Raw genomic sequence first — 26,979 nt, 5'->3', positions numbered from 1 at the left:
AAAAAACATCTGTTATAACATATAAAGTTATCTTTTCAAAAATGAAATTTTAACTTCTAATTAAAATAATAAATGTTCTCACTTTTCACATACTAAAATATGGCTGATATGACTGTATTAAAAAAATTAAAGAGTAAAAAGTGGGACAGTTCACCCCATTCTTCCTGTGCCATTGTTATATTTTGCAGACTTGGTCTGAATATTCATTTACATCCAATTGCTCAACTTTATATAAACCAATAAGCCACAAACAGCTCTGAACCACAGAAAAGGTATCCAAGGGTATCTGGCATTAAGTTGCAAAGTGAGGCCTCCATTTAGTCCCATAGTGATCCTGAAGTAATTTCTTCCTCAAACAAACAGCGCACATATGCACACAGCCACCAACAGGATGCAAAAGAAAACATGAGTCCAAAGATCAGGCCACCTGCTTACATTGCTCCATTTTCTAGTTCTGATGATCATATTCCAATTGTATAGTTGTACATCATTAGTGTCACTGATATGGAAAATACACCATTGCCTTTCCTAAATATCTTATATGAAATACCAACAACTTAAAAATCAACTTTTCCATTAGCCTTAAACACATTTATTATTCAATTATTATAGACACAATTTATTATAGATGCAGTGAACAAATGTATCCTTTGCTTTGATTAATGCTACTAATGAAAATCTAACATACGGGTGGATCACTTGGCACAAGCCCTTGTGACTGAGCTTATGTTTGATGTGATGATGATGATGATTTTGTCAAGAATCAATCAAATGACTATAAAGAAACATAACTATAAGAATGAGAGACAATAAAATACATTTAGAAAATTTTAAAAGGTTTTTGTATTTTCATAGATTTTAAGAAATCATTCAAAAATGTAGGTTTTATAAGGCTGGATAATATGGACTAAAATATCTTGATATAATTATTTATTTTCTTTAAAGCGTTTACAGTACTCTAACAATCAAGCTAACTATTTGTCACACAGTTCCGTTCAAATAGTTTGATATATACTTTGTGACAAATTTGAAGTGTAAATATAAACTGCAGTCACATATTTTGCACATAAGTACATTCTGTAAATCACAGAAATTCACTGGTTAATCAAATCAAACAAATAAAGCCATCAGTAAAAGAGTAAATCTGCCTGACTTGGCACAGTGTGATGCAGGTGAAACACACCTTTGGATAGACAAACATTTGGCTTAGACATTCTTCATCACTGCAAACATGAACATAACAACAAAAAAAAATATTAGCGTATTTTGATAGACCTACAGAAACGATGTAATGCATAGGAAAAGGAAATCTTTTTGTTCTGTCCTGTTAAATTGTTTCGTTTAAGAAGACTTACACTGAACTTGGCTTAAATTAACCAAATTAATATTAAATTTTGCAAATGGAGCTTAGACTACAGACTCTTTAGTGGAGGTATATGCTTAGAATTAGACTACATGTGAAACAGTTAAACAGTACATGCCTGTGAGTGTTTTCTGTCTACATCCATAACAAAAAAAAAAACTTTTTGAAAAAAATTTGAAATATAAAATATTTTTTCTTATAAGAAGCCTTTTTCTTCTAAATTGCCTCAAATACCTGAACTGATTTCATATTGAAGCAGGTAAAAGTGAAAACCGTCAGGTTAGATTCACAGGGGATCGCCAGCTGTTCCTCTGGGCTCGAGCTTCAACTTGATTGGAGTCTTGGGTGCGGTAAATGCCTCATTTCCCAACATTACAGGAATCTGGGAAAACAGGAAACTGTCATAAATGAGGCTGTACACAAGCGCAACTCCACTGTCAACCTATCATATGTGTAAATCACAGCCCTGTATGTGAATGTTTAAATGATTATGAGCTGTCATACTCAAAAGTAGGTGTTATGTTTGACGTCAACATTATAGATCAGGTGCTTAGCAGTGTTATGGCATGATATGCCAATTGTGGCAGGGACAACAGATACACAGACTTGTTGAAGAGGTGGAGGAAGAACTTTACCCTTAGGAGTCTGTGATCACATTAGTGTGATCAAGTCACATGATTGTCTGTTTGAAAATCTGAAGTTTTCAAAAACTAAAGCAGACACCTAAGGGTTAATACATTTGATTTGGGACTGGGGAATTTTCAAAAGATTCTCTCTTCCTCCAGTGAGAGACCTTGTATTTTAAAATCTCTACTTCTGTTGCTATAGATGAAGTAAAAGCTGGGCCGAATCCAAAAGAGAACATTTTAAAACAATCTGGTCAGGAAACCTTTCCATTGCAACTCAGAGCAACACAGAGCAGACAGACAAATCAGCTAAACCACATCTCACATATGAAGCAGAGTGGCACTTGAACAAGCTTCAGGTAGACGCCAGTAACAAGGATGTCACCGACTGGCTACAGTGAATGACTGAGGTGGATGTGGATGCAATCTCACAAGCTAAAACCTCCAGTCTGACACCTGGCCCTGTCTTTAGTCCCAGAGAAAATATATGGCACTATGTGTACTACTGTGACCCAGATAAACAACCATATTTTTTAGTACCCAATGTGTTAAATACATGTATAGTGGTCGATGGTAACAGTCGTAACACTACAAATACAGGAAATGTCTTCTTACATCTGTCTCCTTGCATGTGACAAAGCTGAAGTTCTGAAGGATCTCCACTATGGCCAACTTCATCATCAGGAGAGCAAATCGCATGCCAATACAGTTCCTTGGTCCTGCTCCAAATGGCAGGAATGCAAAAGCATCTACGTTGTCTTTGTTCTCTTTGCTGAACCTGAAAGTAATGAACAAATACCCATAACTACATAAATAACTAAGTTTTGAAAAAACTTTGATCCTTACCCACTTTTTACCCTGTAATGTACCTTTCAGGTTTAAAGGCCTCAGGCTCAGACCACAAAGCAGGGTCATGGTGGAGAGCGTAAACTGGTATCATGACAACAGTCCCCTTAGGGATGGTGACACCTTTCACTTCGACAGAGGCCTTTGACACTCTCTCCAACCGAGTACCAATAGGGTACAGCCTCATCGACTCATTCACCACCATGTCCAGGTACTCCATCTGCATCAGGGCTTCATAGGTTGGCCGGATCTGGAATGAGGCAAAGTATGGTTTTGTATAATTTAGTTGGTAGCACAGGAGCAGTAGATGATGAAACAAAGAGTTAGAGTGAAACAAACAGAGTGACCTTTTCTGTGAAGGTTTCATCAATCTCCTCTTGCAGGGTCTTTTGGATGTGGGGGTGTGTTGCCAGGTTGTAGGCTAAAAAGCCCAATGAGCTGCTACTGGTTTCGTAGCCAGCAAAAATGAAAATCATGGCCTGAGAGAGGATCTCATGATCAGTCAGTCCTGGAACACAAACCCAGCATGATAAAAAATGACTGCTGTTATGATAGTAATGATAGTGATGACAGTTATGGCCTGGTAGCCAACTGTATGGTGTAGAAAACGTCTAAAGGTTTTGTCAATTATGCAATAAATATGACACAATGAGCACAATCCTAGCATTGTATATGCACCAATATTGTATTTGTGTAAAGGAAGAAAGTCAACTTTGATTTCTTTAAACTGATGGTACACAAACAAATAAAGAAATTGTAGATCTGGGAATGATGGTTTATTTTTTACCTTTCTGGGAGCTCATCTCATCTTTGTTGGTCTGTGAAATCTGTGAGTCCACCATGAGCTGCATGAAGTCAACTCGATTCTGCCAAAGAACGATACAAATGTTCAAAGCAAATGTTATAAACAAAACCAAAGCCAACATCAAATCTATTGTATCTACAATAAATTACTTTGTGTTCATTCTTATTCCGGTCTGATTTAATCTTCCTTAGAAAGTTGAAAAAAAAATCAACCACATCAACAGGGAAGAATGAGAAATTCATCATCCGAAGAAGTGGCCCGACGAATGGAAACAGAACTGAAATGAATGAAAATCAATTAGTTAATTCAGGTCTCAAGAAGACACGATAGACATTCTTGTTAAACAATAATGTTCCACAAACCCATCAGCACAAGCAAGGGATTCAGAAAGTTAAACTTGACCAATTTTTTAATGTTTGCAACAAAAGGATCAGACGGATGATTGATGGAATCAATGTCCACACTGAAGGCAGTGCTGGTCACAACATCCATACTGTAAGGTCCAAATTCTCTGCAGAAAAGACACAAATGCAATTTCTATTTAGTTACACCTGGTATAACGGTGGACAGACACTGAAAAAAACAGAAAAAAAACCCAGCATAATGCCGATAATTTTTGTCTCCAAATCTGATTACAAACAAACAAAAAAACAAAAACTCACTCTTTAACCTCTATCACTTCATCCGCTTCTACTTTTTTCTGAAGGCTCTTGATTAGATTACTGGAGTGGTGTAACATTATCGTGTACATCTGCCCCAAAGTAAATAATAACAGCATTAAAATATGTGTAGACATGTGTGATTTACATTTTTGAATAATGTACAGAAGTGAATAGTAAACAATAAAAAAAAGGCTTTAGTGGTCTCCTTAACCTCCTTCAGGCGTCCGCTGGTGAATGATGGAGAGAGTATGCTGCGAATCCTCTTCCATTCCTCATCTTCGACTACTGAAACAGAATCGCTTAAGGGTCCATTTAAGCCCAGGTCCTGAATTACACACACACACACACACACACAGGATGCCTTTTACATTGGGTTCTGTGGTTATTATTGATTTATATCCTTGTGAAATTGCAGTATTTTTTTACTTACCCGTCTGTTGGTAAAAACTGAATAACACTCTTTAATCAAAATTGTTTTGATCATTGCTGTGTCCATTATAGCCAGGATAGGCTGCCTTCCATCATATAACCTTATGACGTAACATAGATAAAGTACTTCAGTTTCAGGCTGGAACTTGAATTAGAAAAGTATGGTACAATTTTTCTTTATTATTTAATCACAAACACTTACCCCCACACCTTCCCATATTTCTGATAGCACTGTGTATCAAAATTGTGGATGCCCTGAAGATAAAAATGAAAGAACAGTGAAAAAGTGAAAGGTTTTCACTTTACCAATATGATAAGCGTTTCTCACCTTTCTGTATTCCAAAAATGTCCCAATAAAGGGCAAAGGTTTGGGTCCATGGATGCCAATTTTCTTGAAAAAGCCATAGGGAGCATATCCGTACCTGAGGATTAAAAACACAATTAGAAACCTGAGACCAAAACTAATTATTGATTAAACCATTTCTATAGTGACATACTGCACATTGCAGGGTTTTTTCTTTCATGTTTTGTCTATGTAAAGATTTGCAAAATACATAGGACAAAACTGAAATTACAAAATGTCTCGGTAGTAAATGACATACACTTACTTGCTGTCAGTAAATGGTAACACCATCTGTCAGGTTGTATTTTTATTTCCAACAGAAATAGGGGCACTAAATAGTAGTTCAGTTCAGTTGTCAGTAATTCTAATACACTGAAGCTTTTATTGCAATCTATGCTTGCTTCATTGCAAGCAGAGATTGAATAACTTCTCTTATGATCATACATTGGTGGCAAATATTTACTACTAAATACTGACCTCTATAGGCAGGAGTCGTGCCTACTGAAAATTTTTATTTCATGGTACTACAGTTAAAGTTAAGCTTATGGTAACCTACAAATGCATGGCAAATTATAATGGCTGATGTGTGAATTTATAGACTGAGAGCTCAAGTCTGTAAATTTGACTCTGTTATATGTTATGTCATGTCACATGTTATTTATAATCCCAATTAATAATAATAATAATAAAAAAAAAACGCTTTTAAAGCCGTGTGTTCTACATCGTGATTTCTAAATCTAATTATTATTTTTTTATTATTTTGGGTTAAAACTCCATTCTAAACAAAGTATATTCTTTTTGGTTTTTTCTTTAGGCCTACATTCAACTTTAAACCCTAACTGAGCCTACATACATATGGCCCAGTAGATAATGTGCTCAAGTTTCGTCATTCACATTGCACCACATAGCGCCTGTCTGTATCAGCTTTAACAGAACTTTCGCCAAGAATAATTGTACAGTATCACAGTGCAATTCATGTTTTCGAGAGGAGAGTTTTCCTTTAAAAAAATATAGACAATGAATCTAGAAGAGAGTTTTCCTTTAAAAAAAATTATAGACAATGAATCTGTAGGCGTAGGAGAGGGGAACTGTGAGGCTGATGTACAGGTCTGTAAGAAACTAGTAATAATTTGGGTAAAATGTGTAACATTTGGACCGAAACCGCACAGCTCATCTCAGACTCACTTTGTTCAAAAGTTCAAAAAGTTGAAAGTGCTCAGAGACTTCACCTCTAACGCACTGTCACAAAAGATTCATTTGCACCACTTTATCTATAGGTGCGACTGGTTCCGTCGTTATCTCTAACAATATACTTACACTGCAATGAGAGTGATGACGATGGTTATTAAAGTCCAGGTTTCGAAGGAAAGGTCCGGTATGAAACTCATCTTCCCTCCTGTGCTCACCGTCGATCACTTCCTACTGTTAATCTCGGAACAGAGGCGGTGCCACGGAGCTGCGTTGAAAACATGTTACGCAAGATCACATCTCCACCATAAGTTGAGGTTGGCCCAGCCATCTTTCATGAACTGGAAATTTTTCTATCTTTGCACTGCTTTCTCCAATAGGCCTTTCAAGTATCATGAAAACTTGCTTCTTTATCACCGGGCCTTGAAAGTTTAATAGCATTTGTCATTATAGAGGAACTAATGGCGAATCAATGACAGCTAATAATGATAGCTGCCAAGTGTTTTTGATACCGACGAAGACAGTACTTTACTGTAATAAGGTCAATTTAAATAAAAAAAAATGATACCAGACCAAAAATTAAGTTTTTAAGTACGACAAGGTTACACATTTATATCACATTATATCACAAATATAACTGAATGATGAATCATCTGCTTAAAGAAGCACAAGAGATCAATTTAAAAACATTAGAAACAGTGTAACTCTGTCTGCTATGGCACAGTGTGCAATCTGCAACCACAAGTGGCAAATGTCTGTCAAAGACCGCTGTAAAAAGACTCTTCCCTGGCAGGCCGGTTGCACAAAATGATTAAATGCCCAAAGCCATCAATCTCCTTTCCCATTCTTCATGACTTCATTCATCATCATCACTTGTCAATCAATGATAACAGAAAAATGAAATACACGGCAGGTTGTCAACTGTCTTTACACTTCCTAATGAAATGCTTACTAAAAGAATTCTAGTTCTGCAAACTGTTTTCATTTAACAAATGCTTTGTGTTCCACATGTATCCTCCCCATGTAAAGGGAGACAGCCTTACTTGACTCTGAAAAACTTTGGAAAAAAAAGTGGAATTTATTAAAAATGCAACCCAAGCTGAGGCAAAAAAAGAAACCTTAGGAAACTCAACAAAGCATTAATGAAACAAATAAACAAACGCAGCAGCCTTTCTCTCTGTATACAATATAAAACCTTTTCTTCTAAAGGGGGTTCTTGGGGCAGCATAAACATGTGAGTTGATTTGAAATTGAAGCAAGTTGACCATCAGATCATCAGATTTAGGTTTGTGGATTGGTGGTTGTTCTTCTGTGCTTGAGCTTTAACTTTATTGGATTCTTGGGTGCGGTAAATCCTTTATTTCCCAGCACCATTGGAATCTAGGAAAACGGATAACTGTGTCACAAAGGGGCCTCTAACAAAGGTTCACGCCACTGTCACCCTATTATACATATAAATCTGTCCCTATTATAATATGATAAATACAGGAAATGTCTTCTTACATCTGTCTCGTTGCATGTGATAAAGCTGAAGTTTTGAAGGATCTCCACTATGGCCAACTTCATCATCAGCAGAGCAAATCGCATGCCAATACAGTTCCTTGGTCCTGCTCCAAATGGCAGGAATGCAAAAGCATCTATGTTGTCTTTGTTTTGTTTGCTGAACCTGAAAGTAATGAACAAATACCAATAACTACATAAATTACTAAGTTTTGAAAAAACTTTGATCCTTACCCACTTTTTACCCTGTAAAGTACCTTTCAGGTTTAAAGGCCTCAGGCTCAGACCACAAAGCAGGGTCATGGTGGAGAGCGTAAACTGGTATCATGACAACAGTCCCCTTAGGGATGGTGACACCTTTCACTTCGACAGATGCCTTTGACATTCTCTCCAACCGAGTACCAATAGGGTACAGCCTCATCGACTCATTCACCACCATGTCCAGGTACTCCATCTGCATCAGGGCTTCATAGGTTGGCCGGATCTGGAATGAGGCAAAGTATGGTTTTGTATAATTTAGTTGGTAGCACAGGAGCAGTAGATGATGAAACAAAAAGTTAGAGTGAAACAAACAAAGTGACCTTTTCTGTGAAGGTTTCATCAATCTCCTCTTGCAGGGTCTTTTGGATGTGGGGGTGGGTTGCCAGGTTGTAGGCTAAAAAACCCAATGAGCTGCTACTGGTTTCGTAGCCAGCAAAAATGAAAGTCATGGCCTGAGAAAGGATCTCATGATCAGTCAGTCCTGGAACACAAACACACCAAGATTGAACTAACAGAACCGTGATGGTGACAGCTTTTTAATGCAAACTCAGATTCCACGGAGTGAGATGGAAACAGATACCAGAGGAGCGATCTAAGCTTCAAAAGCTGGATGGTCAGTTGCGGCCAGAGCAGATATAAATACGGAGCACTATGGAGCCAGCAGACAGACAGAGAAAAACTAAAGAAGTGGTAAACTAAAGAAGTAACATTCATGATTAGTACCAGGTCTGGAGTCCCGTTTGTGTATTTCTTCTTTTTGCAAGTGAAGATTGCAAAAGGTCATAATTGATGCATATAATTAGTGACTGACACAACAACTTAAAAGATACCAAATGTAAGTTGAGTGTTTAATTGATGTAAACATTTGGTCTTCCATCCATGTATTTACATGGATGGAAGACGCTATATTGAACAAAATGAAAAAAGCAAAAGCTTTAAGACCACTTGTACTCTCACGAAAACCTGATCATACTCTGAGATTTATTTCACTCATAAACATTATTGAAATTCCAATATCGATGATTTGATGTTGACATTTTGATTGTATTAATATGCTTATAAACAATCAACCACTTTTTCATGGAATAATGTGACTTAAATACACAAACAATGTACAGCCACACTACCATAAAAACAATGAAAAGTTTACCTTTAGTCAGAACCACAGATAAATGCACTTTACTTTCTCCATCTGTTTTTTTTTTTTATTTACCTTTTTTGGAGCTCATATAATCTTTGTAGTTTTCTGGCATCTGTGAATCCACCATTAGCTGCATGAAGTCCACGCGATTCTGCCAGAAAAAAACAAATACAAATGTTCATTGGAAATGCTGGGAACAACAACAAAAAGTGAGCCAACAAGGAATCTACTGTAGCTAAACTGAATTACATTATGTTCATTCTTATTACGGTCTGATTTAACCATCCTCAGAAAGTTGAAAAAAAAATCTAACACGTCAGCAGGGAAGAAAGACACGTTCATCTTCTGAAGTAGTGGCCCAAGGAATGGAAACAGAACTGAAATTAAAAAAAAAATTAATTTCTATAGTTATTTCATGTGTCAAGAAGACACGATAGACATTCTTATGAAAAAACAATGTGTGACATACCCACTAACAATATTAATGGATTAAGGAAGTTAAACTTGACCATTCTCTTAATGTTTGCTACAAAAGGATCAGACGGATGATTGATGGAATCAATGTCCACACTGAAGGCAGTGCTGGTCACAACATCCATACTGTAAGGTCCAAATTCTCTGCAGAAAAGACACAAATGCAATTGAAACTTACTACTGTATAAACTCTTATCTGTGAGTAAAAGAGAAAAACTTCAGATGAAGAGTTTTGTCTCCAAATCTGATTACAAACAAAAACAAAAACTTACTCTTTAACCTCTATCACTTCATCCGCTTCTACTTTTTTCTGAAGGCTCTTGATTAGATTACTGGAGTGGTGCAACATTATCGTGTACATCTGCCCCAAAGTAAATAATAACAGCATTAAAATATGTGTAGACGTGTCATTGACATTTCTGTATATGTACAGAAGTGAATAGTAAACAATAAAAAAAAAAAGGCTTTAGTGGTCTCCTTAACCTCTTTCAGGCGTCCACTGGTGAATGACGGAGAGAGTATGCTGCGAATCCTCTTCCATTCCTCATCTTCGACTACTGAAACAGCATTGCGTAAGGGTCCATTTAAGACCATACGCTAAACCACACACACCCACAGAAGATTCTTTCTTTACGTTATGTTGTTGGATTCGTTTCATATTATTACCTTGGGATGTCGCCCCAACAATGTTTTTACTTACCCGTCTGTTGGTGAATACAGAAAAACACTCTTTAACCAGGACTGTTTTTATCAATTCGGTGTCCATTATAGCCAGTACAGGCCTTCTGCCATCGTACAACCTTGTAATGCAATAGCAGATATTGCAGTGAAACAGTTACAGGCTTGAACGTTGCATTACAGATTATTGGCATGATTTAGTCCTTCTTATTCAATATTAAACACTTACCCCCACACCTTCCCATATTTCTGATAGCACTGTGTATCAAAATTGTGGATGCCCTGAAGATAAAAATGAAAGAACAGTGAAAAAGTGAAAAGTTTTCACTTTACCAATATGACAAGTGTTTCTCACCTTTCTGTATTCCAAAAATGTCCCAATAAAGGGCAAAGGTTTGGGTCCATGGATGCCAATTTTCTTGAAAACGCCATATGGAGCATATCCGTACCTGAGGATTAAAAACACAATAACTGAAACCACAACCACCCCATTTCTGCCATATGGCCAATTTCCTCCAGGGTTTTTGTTTACACTTTCTTTTATTTGTGTTATATTAAGAGTGTAAGTAAACAAAACAACAACAGTGAAAAAATAAAATAATAAAATATCCTATTTTCTCTCCATGGACAATAATAATTTTATCCGATTTAAGTTGTACTGCACATTCAAATGGTCCCTACGTCAATGAATCAGCAGGGCTGCCTCTGTTCTAGATGTTGAGCTGGTGGAACTTTTAACTTCCTATTTTTATTATCATTATCTTTATCTATGTAATTTTATCATCCCTAACCAGTTAGCTGAGTTCCAATTTGTGGTCATTCACTTCTGAAACCAGCTACGCTTAATATTTTATTGCACTTGTGTTTTGAATGTCTGATATGAAAAGAGTCTACTTTTCTAAGCTATTAATATGCTCCTTAACCTTCCTCTTGTGTTAGGGTCGGCACCGACCCATTTTCAGTTTTAAATGCATAAAAAAACCATATACATTTGTTTGTTACATCAAGGCTTTTTGACTTTGTCAGTAACCTCTATTTCAACAAAATAAAAAACATTTAAAACTTCTAACTAAATTATGAAATGCTCTTAATGAAATTATGACATTTGTGATGTTAGGGTCGGTTTCGACCCACTTCTAAAAATAAGGTTATAAAGCAATATTTAGAGCAAAAACTGAAACAATAAGTGCACTGTCAGCCTAAACACTGACAGCCAGCTCCTCTCCCAATCATGTGAGCTTTAGGTGACTCTTGTTTTCCTGTATAGCTGCACAAATACAGAACAAACAAACAAACATGGACGTGTCCAGACGTGTGAATTCAGTATTGAATTGGTGACTTGCAGAGTTCACATCTCCAATTTACAGCTTCAAAAATTAGAAAGATTTTAAATAAGCCAAGTTCTGGATAGTATTTTTGGTAAAAATGAGGAAGTAAACACAGAGGAACAAAGCGACATGCATAAGCAGGTTTCTGAGGAGGAAGACAATGTAAAGTTTCATCCAGAAGAGATAGACACATCTGATGAGTCTGATAAGGAGGCCACCATTGAAGAATTTGCTGAAAGTCCAAAGATGGTAAGATCTTTTGGAGGTCAGTACCTCATGATGCACATGGCAGGGCAGCTGCTGCAAATGTCATCAAAATGACCCCTGGATTCACAAGGTTTGCTGTGACGAGAGTCAGTGACATCAAGACATGTTTTGAGCTTTTTATGCCATTGTCACTAAAAAGAGTAATTCTTGCTTTGACAAACCTTGAAGGAAAAAAAAGTCCATGGTGACAAGTGGAAAGACATTGATGAGGAACACCTAGATGCTTACCTTGGTGTTCTTCTTCTTGGTGGAGGGTACAGATCCTGCAATGAGGCCACTGATAGTCTCTGGGACGCATCAACAGACAGAAATATTTTTCGCGCAACAATGTCACTTATGGTATAAAAATCTGGGCAGCCTGAGATTCAAAAACAAGCTATGCCTGGAATTTACAGATTTACACAGGCAAAGTTGCTGGTGGCATCCCAGAGAAAAATCAAGGAAAACGTGTGGTCCTCGATGTGACTACTGGACTGCAGAGTCACAATATCACTTGTGACAATTCTTTGTACCAGCTATGACCTTGGATAAGAGCTTCTCAGGAGGAAACTTTTAGTGAAATTTTAGTGAAATCATTTTATTTTTTGGCTTTTCCTTGAAGTAAATGTATATGGGTCAAAACTGACCCGTAACACCATAGATGTTACTATTGTTAAAAATATAAAAAAAAAAAAAAAAACTGAACAAAATTATTAAAGTGATGTGTTCTAACAACCCTTAATAATGGTAAGGTAACAAAACAATCTTGTATTTATTTATATTTTTCTATTGAGGTTCATTTTACAATGTTCTTATACTAAGATTGAGGGGTATGCTGACAAAAAAAAGCCCCAAAAGGCCCACACCTAAAACATTAAAACTAATATTTTCATTGAAAAAGAAGCCTAACAAGGTAACCAACAAATGAGAAACAAATTACATGAGAAATAATTTTTTTTGTGTGTATTTTACAGCTGATTCAGGACACGGGTCAAAACTGACCCGTTAACACAAGGGATGGTAACAGAAAGCTAACACAAGAGGAAGGTTAATGACCAAGACACTGAACACCTAACAGCCCCTTCCCTTCCCCAGCTGTGCAGAACCGGTCCAAGCACCGAAGAAATTGGGGAGGGTTACTTCAGGAAGGGCATCCTGTAAAAAAACAGTCCCAAATCAACATGATCACAATGATCCCCTCTGGCAACCCTGAACTCATGGGATAAGCCGAAAGGACAAAAAATAAATAAAACTATGCACCTTATTGACCTTAACATGTCTTAAAGGTTAAAGTACACCTAATCTCACCTGGTAAAGTAAGGAACCCACGGCTCTGGATACATTCTGGGGGAAGTGAAACCTGTTTCCTATATGTTTCCTTTATCTTATATATTCTGTGCCCATTGTAAACAACATCCATGTAATTAATTTCTCTGCTAAGTCACTGTTTTGCTAAACTGCAGTTCCAAAACAACCAGTTCCCAAATGTCCAGCAAGTCCGGTGGGATTTCAGATTCCACTTAAAGAAAAACAAACTAAATTTAAAACAGTCATACAGGATCCACCTGTACAGGCCAAAGGTGAGAAGCCGTAAGTTTATCCGCCCTTGGTCATCTACACGTGAGGCTGAACCTTTATCCCTAAACGTTGGAAAAGACAGAGATATACAAGTACACTTACACTGCAATTAGAGTTACAACGATTGCCATTAAGCTCCAGGTCTCCATAGAACAGTCGGGTAAACAGCCCATCTTTCCTGCCGCCAGCGCTGCTGTGGAGTCGATCACTTCCTGTGTTTGCGCCCTGGACAGAGGCGGATCCACATGGATGGGGAAGATAAGATGTCGATCACTAGGCAAAGTCCAAGCGTCAAAGTGCGAACTTTGAACATCTGCGCGCAAATCACATTTCCTCTTTTTAATAACCGTATAGTAATAAAATAAGAATACATAATTTAATAAAATATGTCTCGTTCTCTCTCTCTCTCTCTCTCTCTCTCTCTCTATATATATATATATATATATATATATATATATATATACAAATTCAAATAGTTCAGTGTATTATTTATAATGATTTTTGGCATTAATGTGAAATGGCAGATTTACAGGTTATTACAGAGCTAAATGTTTATGAAATATCTATTTAAAGATTTTAGGTACCCTCAGTGGCATAACATACCATGTGGCTGAGGGGGTAAAGAAGTGTTAAATAAATGCAAACTATTTATTTCCAAATTACTGCCTGAAAGACATTTCCCTGCCAGGTTAATACCTTTTAAACTCTGCATTTACTGTCACTACAAACAATAGTACCCTCATACTGAAAGCCAGTCATACAGGTTTGACATGAGCAGATAACCCGCCACCTGCTTCTTCTGTTTATTACTTTCTATGTGGGCATTTTTACCTCCTGTCCTACTTGTGTGTCCTCTCACTCTTTACTTTGCTTTCAACTGCAATACATCTCCTTCCCTCATAAGGATGCAGTTACGTTTCTTTGATTGTTGAAACAAGTACATCAAATAAAAGGAAAACAACTCCAGAAAGACAGCCCCAACCGGTCAACTGAGACGGGAAAAAAAAAGTTCTGTTTTGATGTGAGGAGGCTACTCGTGACTGTGGATGGGCCATCTGAGAATGAATGGAGTTCTTTTTTTTCCTTTTTTTTTTTCCCTTGTATTTCTGTAAGTGTGTTGTGTACTCATAATTTTGCAAATGCTTGTCTGCCAGCAGCACTACAGTGGATGGCAATAGCGCAGTTGCAGTAAGAGAAAGCCATGAGAGAGAGATAAGGTACTGTGGACAGGCCATGAGAATAAAGGAAAAAGCTACAGATGAGGTCTGGGGGAAGATTAAGAATAATGTACTAATATATCAACCGTACGACTGATATAAATTTCCAAAGCTAACATTTATGACTTTGTTTTAAGTACCCCTGTGTACTTTGCCAGACAGTATTCAATTACACGCCTTAATGCAGTTCTACATTCAGTACAAGTTGAAGACGGAGTCATTAGACTGACGTTACATTCTTTCTGTTGCTATTATGAGGAGATGGAAATTAAGAGGTGTGTAATAGCAGCTGGGTGCCCAGTGTGTCCTCCAGATGTTGTCTGGGAAATGGTAATTGACCTGCTAATGAAGTCTGGGCTCCTCCTGTCAGCTTTGAGCCTCTGGGAGTCTGTGACATTGGAAGGGACACCTGCCAATCTGACCAGATGACAGCAAAGCCGAGTTATATTGAGGCACACAAAAAAGGCATCTCTTTCTCTCTCCTCTTGCTGTTGTCCCCACAACAGAATGAAAAAACTTTTATTTTTCTTTGAAAAAAGTGTACTAAAATCAGAATTTTGTACTTCTATTCACAAGGGCTTAATTTGATGACAGCAGTTAAATGACAGGGACTTTTTGTCACTGTGACAAATATACACATACAGTAGTAGAGCTGTCAAAAGGCTCCCAGAGTTAATTGTGCCTTTGTGTGGTCTGCAGTGACCACCCTAGCTTGACTGGTGATTTGGCGAGCAGCCTGGTGAATGTCACCTTCTATAACCAGTGAGTGTTGTAGATGTGTGCCGATGATTATCTCTCTCTGTCTGTTACTGCCTTGCATGTGTAAGCATCACAAGGTGAGTCATGGGGAGATGTGAGTCTGACTGGAACCTGGTAGTTCTGAAGGTGAAACTAAAGTCACTTTATAACGCAATCATGAACTCATCCTATTCTGACCTATTAAGTCCTGGACTTTGGTGTACCTACCAGCAGAGGACAGTGCAGGGTAGCAATTGTGATATTGTCAGTTTTATCTGTAAAGCACTTTTCATACACTCTGCCAATAGTGGCAAGGTGCTTCAATATTGTAATTTAATATTGAAAAATATAAAATCACCCACTGTCAGACTGCCTTACAATGACCTCTGAATCTTAATCTTTTTTAAACAGTATTGAATGCTCGCAGTTCAACAGGCAGTTTATTCCAGAAAGCAGTAAGTGAAAGCTCAGTCTGAAGACCTGCATCATTCTGGGAAAAGCTAGAAGGTGACTATCAGATTACTGGCAGTGGTCTGCCAGGTCAGAAATATACTAGGCAGCCAAACCATTCATTTCTTCAGCAGCATACACATATAGCAGCTGCATACTCTAATTTTGAAGTAAATCTGTTAATCTGTTAATGACAGTTAGGCCTCTGGTGCAATATGTCTTTGTGCAGCAGAAGCAGGTACAGGGACCCCCACTCCAGGGAGTTGTATAACATTGTGACTGTGTCCCATCTGAGCTACTGCAAAGTCACACACCTGCATCAGTGACAGCACAGCACAAGATTTTGACCTCCTGTCTTTATATTTCACATATTTGTCTGACAAACATCTTAACAGCGGTTTCTTTTCTCTGCTGGAGTGTGAGGGCAAAATGAAAATCTGCATTCAAATATGACAGACACAGCGATGTTAGCTTTTGACTAGGAGTGTGTAATGTTTATTTGTTAGATGGCGATTCTAGTGTCCAATCTATCCCATTAGTTTAGACAGGAAATCATGTTCTCCATCAGTCGGCTACTCTTAGTGAGTTATGGCGGCTCGTCCAGGCGAGCCATTGTGATGAAAGGCAACTTTGCTGGGAAAAAGTGTACCAAGAAACAAGCAAGCACAGACAGATTTACAGCACACTTACACACACTCTCACAGTACAGTGACAGGGTGATTTAGTGGCTTTTAATCATTCTTAAATTGCCTGTCGCTCCTCTCTCACAGCAGCACTTGATTACACACACTGGTAAACTACATGAAACAGAATCCTCCTCCAGTGACACACTAGGAGCAGCCTGGTCCACACTTTTGTGGGTGTTCAGGCTACAGTGCTTGAGAGTTCATTACAATATACACTGGAGGAAAGTGCAGAGTGAGCAGGGAGGACAGTGAACCCTTCATAGATCTCCTCTGTAAAGAGCAAGAGTGTGAAGACTCCATCACTGCCATCAGCGGCGTGTGCTAAATTGCTGAATCCACTAAATCCACTTGGTTTCCTATCCAAAGGATTTCTAAGATGTGCAGAGCCAGAAACGTTTGATTGTAAAATCTCAGCTATATGTAGTGTCAAGCTAGTGTAGAAAGCTTTGGTCTGACATTATCTGACTGCTGTTTTTATGTATAGTCAATATTAATTCTACAGATGCGGAGTTGACACAATCATCATTTCACCCTAAACACAGAATTTATACTGTTACTAAGTAGTGAAGGTATGGATACTTTGATGAGACTAACTCCAAAAACAATGCATGGTGTTGAAACCAGTACATATACTGTAAATGTCCTCTATGTAGCTATTTAACCTTTTTTGTAGTGCAACCAAACCTGACATTTTAACTCTAAAACTGCAGTCCTCAACCTCGTGTCCCTTTAAAGTGATGCAGTGCCTAATTGCATATCTACAGGTTGTGACCTATTTCATCAGTCAGTTCTTTACTTGTCTTATTTATACTACGTAACCAAAAATAGAAATCATTTCTGTGGCAGACTAGTTTTTACTGCTTTATTTATCATATTGCACTTCCTTAGACGTATTTTGTGAGCCCACATGGACTCCTGGCCATCAAGTTGAGAAACACGGCTCTAAGTAAATAGGAACCAGTAATGAATCAACTTTACTTGTTCGGCTTAAAATGGCACAAATGTATGTGTTGGACCCTGATGAGCAAAGACAACATATGTATTTTTGCTGGAGTTGCAGCTGTTCACACCGAGGGCTCTTTAAGATTACATGTGCTGATTGCTCTCTAATACTGAGGACATTTTGAATCGTGTGAAAGCTGCTTGGAGATGTGACTTTGTAATCTCTCGATCTATCTTTGGATTGTTTTGAAGGGTTTAGTGGTTTTGATGTTTTGTTGGACATGTGCCTGGGTTCAGGAGGTGTCACTGCTGTTCAACTGACAAGTGACCCTGTTCTCTAGTAAAGCAGAGATTAAGGATTAAGTACACACACACATACACATAGTCACTCTTAAAACATGTGCACAGACCAATGTCCAAAAGTATGAAAATGAGCTTTGCAAGCAAAATAATGTGCTGCTTGTTCTTTCAAAAGAAAGTAAATAAATAAAAAGAGTTTCTTAAATGCTTGCGATGCACAGACTATTGTCATTTTGTTTTACTTTTACTTTAAGCTTGGCTAAATTTTAGCTTTGCAGGACATATTTTGAAATGTCAGCTCATGTGAACATATTTTCAGAGGTTATTTTAAAGGGTGCCGCTGGCATAATTTTTATAATGAAGAAATATGTCATCCAAATAGGACATAATTCTAATAGGTTTAGGATGACAATAGCTGTCTACGGTAAAAAAAAAAAATTACGAATGAAAACAAAACAACTTGAGCCTCATTTTGAAACAATCTTTGAATTGTTTTGACTTTTTTAAAGCAACAAAAGTAGTGCATCTTTTTCACTTGAAAAGAAATATTGGACACTTAAGGATTATTACATGTGGATTCTGAGAAACTGGCCATGTAGTCATTACATCTTTTGACTACTGTAACAATCTCTTTGCTGAAGAAAAAAAAAAAGACTATTTGAAAAAGAGATATTTGAAATGCAGCAATTCTTACTCATGCACAGAAAGAAGAAGGTATTACTCAAGTACTAATATCACCTCACCAGTTTTGAGAGCAATAAATACTGTAAAATTCTACTGACAGAATTTTACATAGAAAATTGTTTGGCTCCCTACTACTTTTATGAGTCAGACCTCTCAGGTCACGAGGTCGTGGATTTCTAACTCTGTAGAAAAAAAAAAGATCCAGATGTGCCAAATTTCTTTAGTTACTTTAGTCTTTGTTCTGTGGTACAAACTGCCTGGTGAGATTTGTTGCAACTGTGCCTGTTTCTGTAGTTTAAATGCAGAGTTTCCCTGTTGTGGGAATGTTGTTTATTAATGTATTTTATCGTTTGTTTAATAGGATCCTCTTTTATTATTTTTACTGTAATGCTTTATAAACAGCGAATGCAATTTAATGAAAAGCAAATTGACTTTATCTAAGTCAAGAGCTAGTTTATAACAAAAGCCTTGTCTTAAATGAAGGGTCAGGACAACAGTAGATAATTGTGCATTTTATTTTAATTATAGACCTCTCATCCTTCTTTGTGGACCAAGCACAATTAGGTGACACTTTTATCTCAGTGATATCTGCATTGCCATTACAAATAATCCGAAAGATGTCACTGGCGTGACTGGTTTGTCTGTGCAGACAGCCTTCACCAGTGTCTGAACACACCTCCATCCACCCTCCTTCTCATTAACAGCACTATTGAATTCCTCAAAAGACAGCATCTATTTATCTGTCTGTCTCTCACCCTCTTACCATCTGCCTCTCACCCTCCTCCTCCTCCTGTTTCTATATCTCCCCTGCAGCTGGTGCATGAGTGAGCTTGGGACTGAATAAGATATATAGGATGATACAGCTGTTATCAAGCCCCCAACTATGTCAGCCATACTGACATTGATCCTAGTTTTGGGATTTGCAGAAATGAACATCGAATATAAAAAAAGGCATGCGTATGTACACGTGCTATTTTTCTGTTATATACAGAGACAAAAATCTGTCTATGTGCCTGCATGTGTGTTTTCGCATGTGTGTGTATCTGTCTCACACTCATCTTACTCTGCCCTCAGAGGTAAACTCTCTAATCCCAAAAGGAGGGAACAGAAAGCTCCTATAACGCGCATTACTTGGATTTGGGCTCTGTCGTTTGTGCAAACCTAACATGGATTTACAGATGGAAAATCTTGTAATTCTTGCTTCTCTATTCTTTACCCAGAGAGCAGCAAACACAGCAGATTAGAGATGGTCTGACCCAACCAGACTTACCAATTATATTTGTCAGAGTGCGTGAGAGGAGTCAAGCAGTCTTACAATGTATATTAAAACCTAGGTACGTAAGTACTGTATAAAAGCTGACATTACTCAGGTAGTGCTTCATCACCCCAGCTTTTTTAGATATATTTCATAAATTAAATACAATTCCAGTTTGCTACCACTTGGATGTTTTTTACATAGATCATTTCATTGGTCATATAGTCACTGAGTCATACCACTGTGCCATTGCTAAGAAGGACAATTTGCTGAAAAAGCAACCTGAACAATGTTTATGTGCACTATGGTATTATAATGGAATTTCAGAGATTCTCAGTTTCAGTTTTCCTCTCGAGTAAAGGAGTATGGAGCAATCTTTTTTTCCTGGCCTTAAACAGTGGATCTCCATTTTGAGTGAGTATTGTTTTAGTATTTGTTTGCTTTGTGGCACATTAGCTGTTAAATCCAAGAAATGGACATGAAAAGACAACAGCACACATGAGCCCAGAGCAGGCCATGCTCAAAACATGAGTGACCTTGCGAGAAGGACACCTGATGTTTACTAGCTGAACCTTATTAAGAGAAGTAACTAAGGACAAAAGCTCTAATTAAATCTCAGCCAGAGTTTGTCATAAAGGAAGTGAGGAACTCAGAAATCAGCTGTAAGAAGGTTCAGTAGTTCAGTGAGACCAAAATTGAGCCTTTTGGTCACCAGATTGCACATCATCACACACACACCTCATCCACTATGGAGCATGAATGGTGGCAGCATCAGGGAGGCTTGGAAAACTTGTGACGGTTTAGAGTGAAATGAACATGATAAGATCTAATAAAATTCTAGGGAAAAAAGCTGGTGCAGTATGCAAGAAAACTGCAACTTCTGAGAAGCTTTATCGTCCTGCAAGACAGTGACCCAAAGTTTACTGCCAAAGCTGCACACAAATTGATACAAAACAACAATGTTCATGTTCTGGAGTGTCAGAGGGCTCAGACCTCAATTTCGCTCTGTTATGTATGTATCTTTCTCTTTCTTTATAAAGATGATTTTAGCATAATTTACATACACCTGTTTTCCATCAGTTACGATAAATCCTGTTTATCACAGGTGACCAGCTTAGGAAAGCCAAGACCTTCTTTGCACATCTGTGTTTAAGCAGACACTTGAATAAGTGATGAAGCCTCTTTGTTTTTTGTAGAGATGGTACATAAGGCTAAAAGGGATATATTTTATCTGTTGATCCACAATCTGATAGTGTAGTTAACATATACAGCCAATACAACCAAACTGCCTTTTGTCCAGTATTTCTGCTAGAGAATACTGGACCAGTATTTCACAGACCAGTGTGTGCATCACCCTGTGCTGCAGTTCTTTTGTCTGTTTGTGGAGGTAGTCAATGGAGAATGATCCTTACTGCTGTTGTACAGAATGTGGCAATTCCAGATGTACAGTATGTCTATGCGTCAGATATAAGGCAATTTTGACACTGCAATTTTGTTGCAATTTTGTTGTTCATGCAATGCATGAACATGTGCTCAAATACAATAATTAATGGTTGCAACAGACACTCATGAAATTATACTACAAAGGCAAATACATTAAATCTTCAGATTTGGTGTGTTTCACCATTGTTGTTGAAGCAGAATTCTTAGAGTCAGATGAACATTCTGTACATTGATATAGCTGGTGAGATACTATCTCTGACTGAACTGTATATTAAAGGTTGTGTAGGCGGATACAGTATCTGAAGTGTGTTTTGTGTATAGACGTGTGTTATGATGACATCAGTTAAGTGAGAAATCATAATCCCAGACTGCTGTACTACTCTGCCAAGCTAAAAATATTGCTTGTCTGTTTTCTGTGTTTCATGAAATGGTTATTTTGTAAATGTTCCCCAGACTGTATGGCTGACAAAGTCCTACAACCATCACACTGGCAGATTAGTAAACAATCTAGTCTGACAAGCCTACATAAATCCTATCTACCAGAGAGGATTTGATTAACACCCCCCTATGCTGCGATGTGCTCTTTTGACTGTTTTATGAAAACTCTAGACACAATAACAGGGATCCACACCAACAACATGAAACAGAAAAGTTTTCTAACGCCTATGCTTGCTTGTGCATTGTGCACTCCATTGACCCTGCCAGATGATGTTACTAAATTAAAACTTGCTTTGTAGTCTCATGATTTAAAAAAAAAAGTAATGATTAAAAATCCTAATCCAAAGGAACAGCTAGCCTTGTTGGAGGGTATACTCCAAACTCTTTACAGATGTCACTTCTATTATTGTGATCAACTCTATGGGGAAATTACTTTTTGGGCTGCAGGGGAATTTCTCATTGCAATAATCACAAATGGCCACCTGGAAAACTGGCAGCAAGGTTGAGTGGCGGTGCCATGTCCAGCTCATGGTCTGAACAATGCAATGGCAACTGTTGCTCCCCTCCTTGTACAGCCAATTAAGACTGCGTATTTATAACATGTATCAATGAAATAACCGGTAGGTGTAAATTGCCCCAACTGAAGCCTAATTACTGGATTGATAACAAGTGATGACATTTATTTAATGGGGCAATAACATTTGAAATGGCCGTTAACATTCATTTTAAAAGCATTTAACCTGCCATTTTAATCAGCTCTCACCACCCATTATATTCTGAAATTACAATTCAGTTGTGCAGATTTAGTATTTGGTTTTAAATAAAAATATTAGCAAAAGTATACTCAGTAAGAAGTATTTACCTAAGTGTACTTTGAATTTCATATACATTTCAAATACATTTTATTCAACTTTATGCAATAGATATTATATTTAAGAATATTGTTATTATCCTTCTTATTAAATGACTGAATCCTATTGAAATGTGAGGCTAATGCAAATACACGTATAACAAAGCTTAGCAATATTTGAAGTGTTCCTCAGCAGCAAATGTATATATTACAAGCAGTTGACTCAGTATTAACTGCTTCACTTTGGTAGAGAAAACTTGAAATAACTTTGGGATTTTGAAAAGACTTTCTAATAGAGCTGTCACATTTTTCCGTCAGCTGTTATCAGAAGAAAAAAGTGATGATTTTGGTTAGAAATAAGTCTCTGCTTGCAGGTCTCATTCTGACATTTGCAACTTTCTGTGTCTCTCCTTTTGACAGTGAATCAGTGGGTCTGCTGGGTTTTTTTGTCACTGTCATTTCTGGAAAGATTGTGGTGCATTTACTTTCTTTTATTGCATCTAATTTGCCTCACAAGTGGTCGGGTTAGGGATTGGCAAAATCTGTCAGCGCATGTTGTCATATGTTTTTCTGACCAAAACTCTTTGTTGCTATTATTGCCAAAGTCCCATTAAAATTGGCATGATATTAATGTTTGCCAGACGATTTTAATGAAGATCTTTATGATGTTGGTGACCTTTTCACTTGTCATTTATCCCAACATACAACCAAAACAATCTTAAACCAAACAGTATAGAGAGCAACATCTATTAGGTATGAGCAAAATATTTTTTATATCACAGTGAGGAATAGACTCATGAGATTTTGGCTTTTCATGCCCAGAGATAAAAAGACAACCATCTGAAATGAAAAGGATCTTTATTTATTATTTCTTATCTTTTACTAAAGCTGGAGTGTTTTTTAATGTGTCTATTCAAGAAAATATGTGTTTCCACAGCAGCTATTTATGTAGTCCAGCTGCATTCCTCAACGGTTTCTTTCTGCTTTTTTCTATTGCATCACTCTAGAGCTGTCACTGCAGGCAAACACAGGCCTGCATGTAACATACGGTGAGATGATTACTAATTACTATGCCTCCTGCTTAGCAAATCTCTCTATTACTCATACAAACACACAAAACAGAAACAGACACACATGCAGTAGATGTATCATACAAGACATTTCAACTTAGGGTCTGACTTCAGGGTCTCCACAGGAGGTGTTGCTAAGAGTAATTTTAACATATAGAGTTGTTGAGATTTTACAGGCTTCCGATCGGGACTAGTTTGGCTGTCCAAGATCCATGGATTAAGATGGCCTTCACTAAAAGGCATCAGTCTCTGTATCCCAGTGGAGAGTCTGTGTTTCCGTGACCAAAATAGACAATATGCTACGAATGACCAGAGCAATGTTATTGCCTTTGCATTCTAATAACCTTGATTTTCACAAACAGCTCCCACTACATGCTTAATTTGGGCACATGTTGGACACATGTGACTATGTCTGCTGAACAAGACATTTTTGAAAGACCAATGTTATCTTTTATGCTGCATAAAAAACTAGCAAAAAGATCATGAAGGGAAACATGAGGAAAAAATGCAAAAGGAAGAGACAAAATTATTTAGAGATGAAGTAGGTGGTCATTGAAAGAAACTTTTTAGAGTTCTGTCTATCTGTTGCCTAGAGATGTTTTTCGCACTATTTTAACCAGCGTGAGAGAGACCATGGGAGAGAAAAAGGGGGAGAGACTGTAGATCCAAGAGTATAGATTGATATTCTCTGTCACACTCATCTCTTCATGACCAAATCTATTTCCTCAAAGGAGCCTGAAAAAGCTTTTAGCTGCTGCTTGAAAATGTACAGCACAAAAGACACAGTCAAGCTGTGATCACAGGTCATACTATAAAGTGTCGTGGGGAGAGCTGAGCCTTTGTAAGGTGCTCCCAACCCCCTGCTCCACCACTGAGACCTTTCCCACCTCCCAGCTCTTTTCCCTCCCCCGTCATAAGGTTGTGGCTGTGAGGCAGCCAAATGGATGGTACCACAGATGTGACATCGTCTATAACTGTAACCCTGCAACTTCCAAATGATGTATGGCCTACAGGTGAAGTTGTAAATCATGCTAAATGATATATGGAACAAAGTCTGAGCTTTGAGGGATTTTAGATAATAAAAAGATACAAATTTGTGTAAGCCCATCATGGAGACAATTTTTTTGAAAAACCCTGTTTCTGCATGCATTGGGGGATATTGATCAGCTCAGGATAAATACCATAACTCTTTTACACTGGTTGAATTTATAAATATTGCTTTATTCAAAATCGATTTTCCATAGAGTATAAAGAGCTTGCTACAAAGAAAACAGATAGACTTATCTGTTAGACATCTGTTAGACATTTTTACCTAAAGACTTAAGGATGCGTAGAGATTAAAATAGGCGTTTTCTCAATGTCAGATATTTCAACAAATAAATTGTTAAATTTAATGAATACGCCCTTTTCACGCTCATATTTACTAATCATATTCATATAAATGAGCTGTTATCAAAGTTTAGAGATTTAAGTTTAAAAAGTTTAGGTTTTCTATAGTAGCTATAGTCTACAATATGCAACAATGTCAAGGTAATAACTTGCTTTAAATCTTAATGTTTTGCATGATATCAGTTTGGTGACCCCAATAAGTGCAAACTGGCAGACTTGTGGTTCAGATAAATCAGACACGCAAAGCAGATCAAATGCACAGAGAGTTACCTAACTAAATATTTCAGTGTTGTAGTGACTATAGTAAAGGGAACTGACTGATTCCTATTTAATTCTTATTTTTTTCTTGGCTTTCATGAAACAATTGGAACAGCACTTATGTGGCTTGGTGTTGTCATAGCTCCCTAGGCAGCTTCTTCAGCAGGTTTGCTGTGAACAACCGCAAAGTGCTAAAAACACATGTATGAGCAAAGGCAACAAACAACCACCTTAGAAGTGAAGATGGAACTCATGGGAAATCACAGGAGGATAGAAGAGGAAAAGTCATTTACACTGATTTAAAGAAAAGCAATCAACCGAGTGTAGACATCTGCACTGATCTGTATTAACACCAGACAGCCTTACTGGCCCTCTCAAGGTCTCATTATGGAAACAGTGAAAAAGAGCAATGGAGGGAAATAACATCACACACACAAAAAAAACGATTTTTAAAGGTTTCAGTTCACATGGAGTCAGCATGACTCACTTCAGTGATGACATCTGATGAATTTCAGGTTAGGAAATCTGATTTAATTTGTCAGTTCAGTTGATTTCAGTCAATTTAGTTCATTTGAGTTAAAATCTTATGAATTCATTCTAAATTTCTTGAAGACCCTGAATGTCTGCGACACCACTAGGTCTAAGAGGGTGGAGGACACAGTGAACTATACAGTACGACACATATAGTGACACACCAAGATGATGACTGTGAAGACTGAGTGGACATGAAGACCAGTTCCTGCAAGCTCCTGTGTAGAGTCTGTTTGGCTCTTTACTACATTGGACTATACACTATGTTGCTCTGCTTATGTTTTGGTATCCGGTCTTCTGTTGGACAAGTCTATGCTTCATTCTGTTAGAGGGTAAATACTTATACCAAAGTAATACAATACATATTACATTTGTTTATTTGTCTGTATATTCGCGTCCCCCTTCCATTTTTTTGCTGTCTGTCCTGCCTGTCCTCCTTCATACCTTGTCATCATCATCAGAGCCAGCAAGCCCATTAATGTCTCTGGAAATGGTTCGCATGAACACAATGCATTCGTTATTGCAATTTATTACACATTTGCTTTTCCAATTATGGATGCTTTGTGTTGACTGATTGACGTTAGCCATAAAAAAACAAGCCACCTTAAGCAGTCATGTAATACAGTAAAGCATGTTGGCTCATTTCCTTAAACCTGTCTTCAGCAGAGACAATTTTTCACCATGTATACCATGTCACAGTGTATGTCATGGTACTGTGGTGTGTCCATATTGACAGCAGGAGGACTAGAGCCACAACAGCACACAGAGTTGACTTGTCATGTCGTGATATGCTGATGCTGGACATCACAGAGAGTGTCTGACATAGCGGTGCCCTTCTGTTCCCGTCCTCTCTGTCCATCATGGATTGTTTTGCAGACAGGTTGGAGAGAAAAACAAGTAATAATATACAGCAGGCTGTTGATTATTACAGTTTTGTTTTGTTCAGTCAATCTGTGTCACTATGTAGTTTTATGGATTGTGTATTAAGCTAAGAGACTAAATAATTGTCCATAATCTTTTGATGTGTCGAATGTTAAAAATAAATTTCTTGCTGGTTTAGTCTATTATTTTAAATTCACTACTATATACAGACTTTTAAGGTCATGATAGCTGTGTGATTCTATTCTATTCTCAGCCATCAACTTGGTCCATATTAAAACACTGAATTATAGGAACAATTGGATGGGTGGCTTTGAAATGTTGTGCATATTTATATCCTTTTAATGACTATGGTGGGGGCAACAAGTGGTGGAGTGGTTT

The 26,979-nt window shown here is 37.6% G+C and overlaps 1 protein-coding gene across 4 annotated transcripts; it reads right to left on the bottom strand.

The window, feature by feature from the left end:
* LOC137139754 (cytochrome P450 3A27-like) lies at positions 1 to 13,713 on the bottom strand. Of its 4 annotated transcripts, XR_010916387.1 has the most exons (14): positions 6,392 to 6,547; positions 5,060 to 5,153; positions 4,934 to 4,986; positions 4,733 to 4,832; positions 4,514 to 4,627; positions 4,303 to 4,391; positions 4,003 to 4,151; positions 3,790 to 3,917; positions 3,623 to 3,701; positions 3,183 to 3,343; positions 2,859 to 3,085; positions 2,605 to 2,767; positions 1,598 to 1,745; positions 1 to 1,223 (listed from the first exon to the last, which is right to left on the bottom strand). XR_010916387.1 is itself a non-coding variant. In XM_067527451.1 (13 exons), the coding sequence occupies exons 1-13, from the start codon at positions 13,639 to 13,641 to the stop codon at positions 1,650 to 1,652; spliced, it is 1,524 nt and encodes a 507-aa protein (XP_067383552.1). In that variant the 5' UTR covers positions 13,642 to 13,713; the 3' UTR covers positions 1 to 1,649. The 4 variants fall into 4 exon arrangements, 3 of the variants coding, with proteins under 3 accessions (XP_067383552.1, XP_067383551.1, XP_067383550.1); XM_067527451.1 differs by lacking the exons at positions 2,605 to 2,767; positions 2,859 to 3,085; positions 3,183 to 3,343; ... (7 more) ...; positions 5,060 to 5,153; positions 6,392 to 6,547 and adding exons at positions 7,766 to 7,928; positions 8,020 to 8,246; positions 8,344 to 8,504; ... (7 more) ...; positions 10,672 to 10,765; positions 13,571 to 13,713 and having other exon boundaries at positions 1 to 1,745; XM_067527450.1 differs by having other exon boundaries at positions 1 to 1,745.
* Between the last annotated feature and the right edge of the window lie 13,266 nt (positions 13,714 to 26,979).

The sequence above is a fragment of the Channa argus genome, chromosome 13 (genome assembly GCF_033026475.1).
Source record: "Channa argus isolate prfri chromosome 13, Channa argus male v1.0, whole genome shotgun sequence".
In the NCBI taxonomy this organism is placed as follows: Eukaryota; Metazoa; Chordata; class Actinopteri; order Anabantiformes; family Channidae; genus Channa; species Channa argus.
Note: the sequence above shows the minus strand (reverse complement) of the source record. Positions and strands in the feature narration are given on the sequence as shown.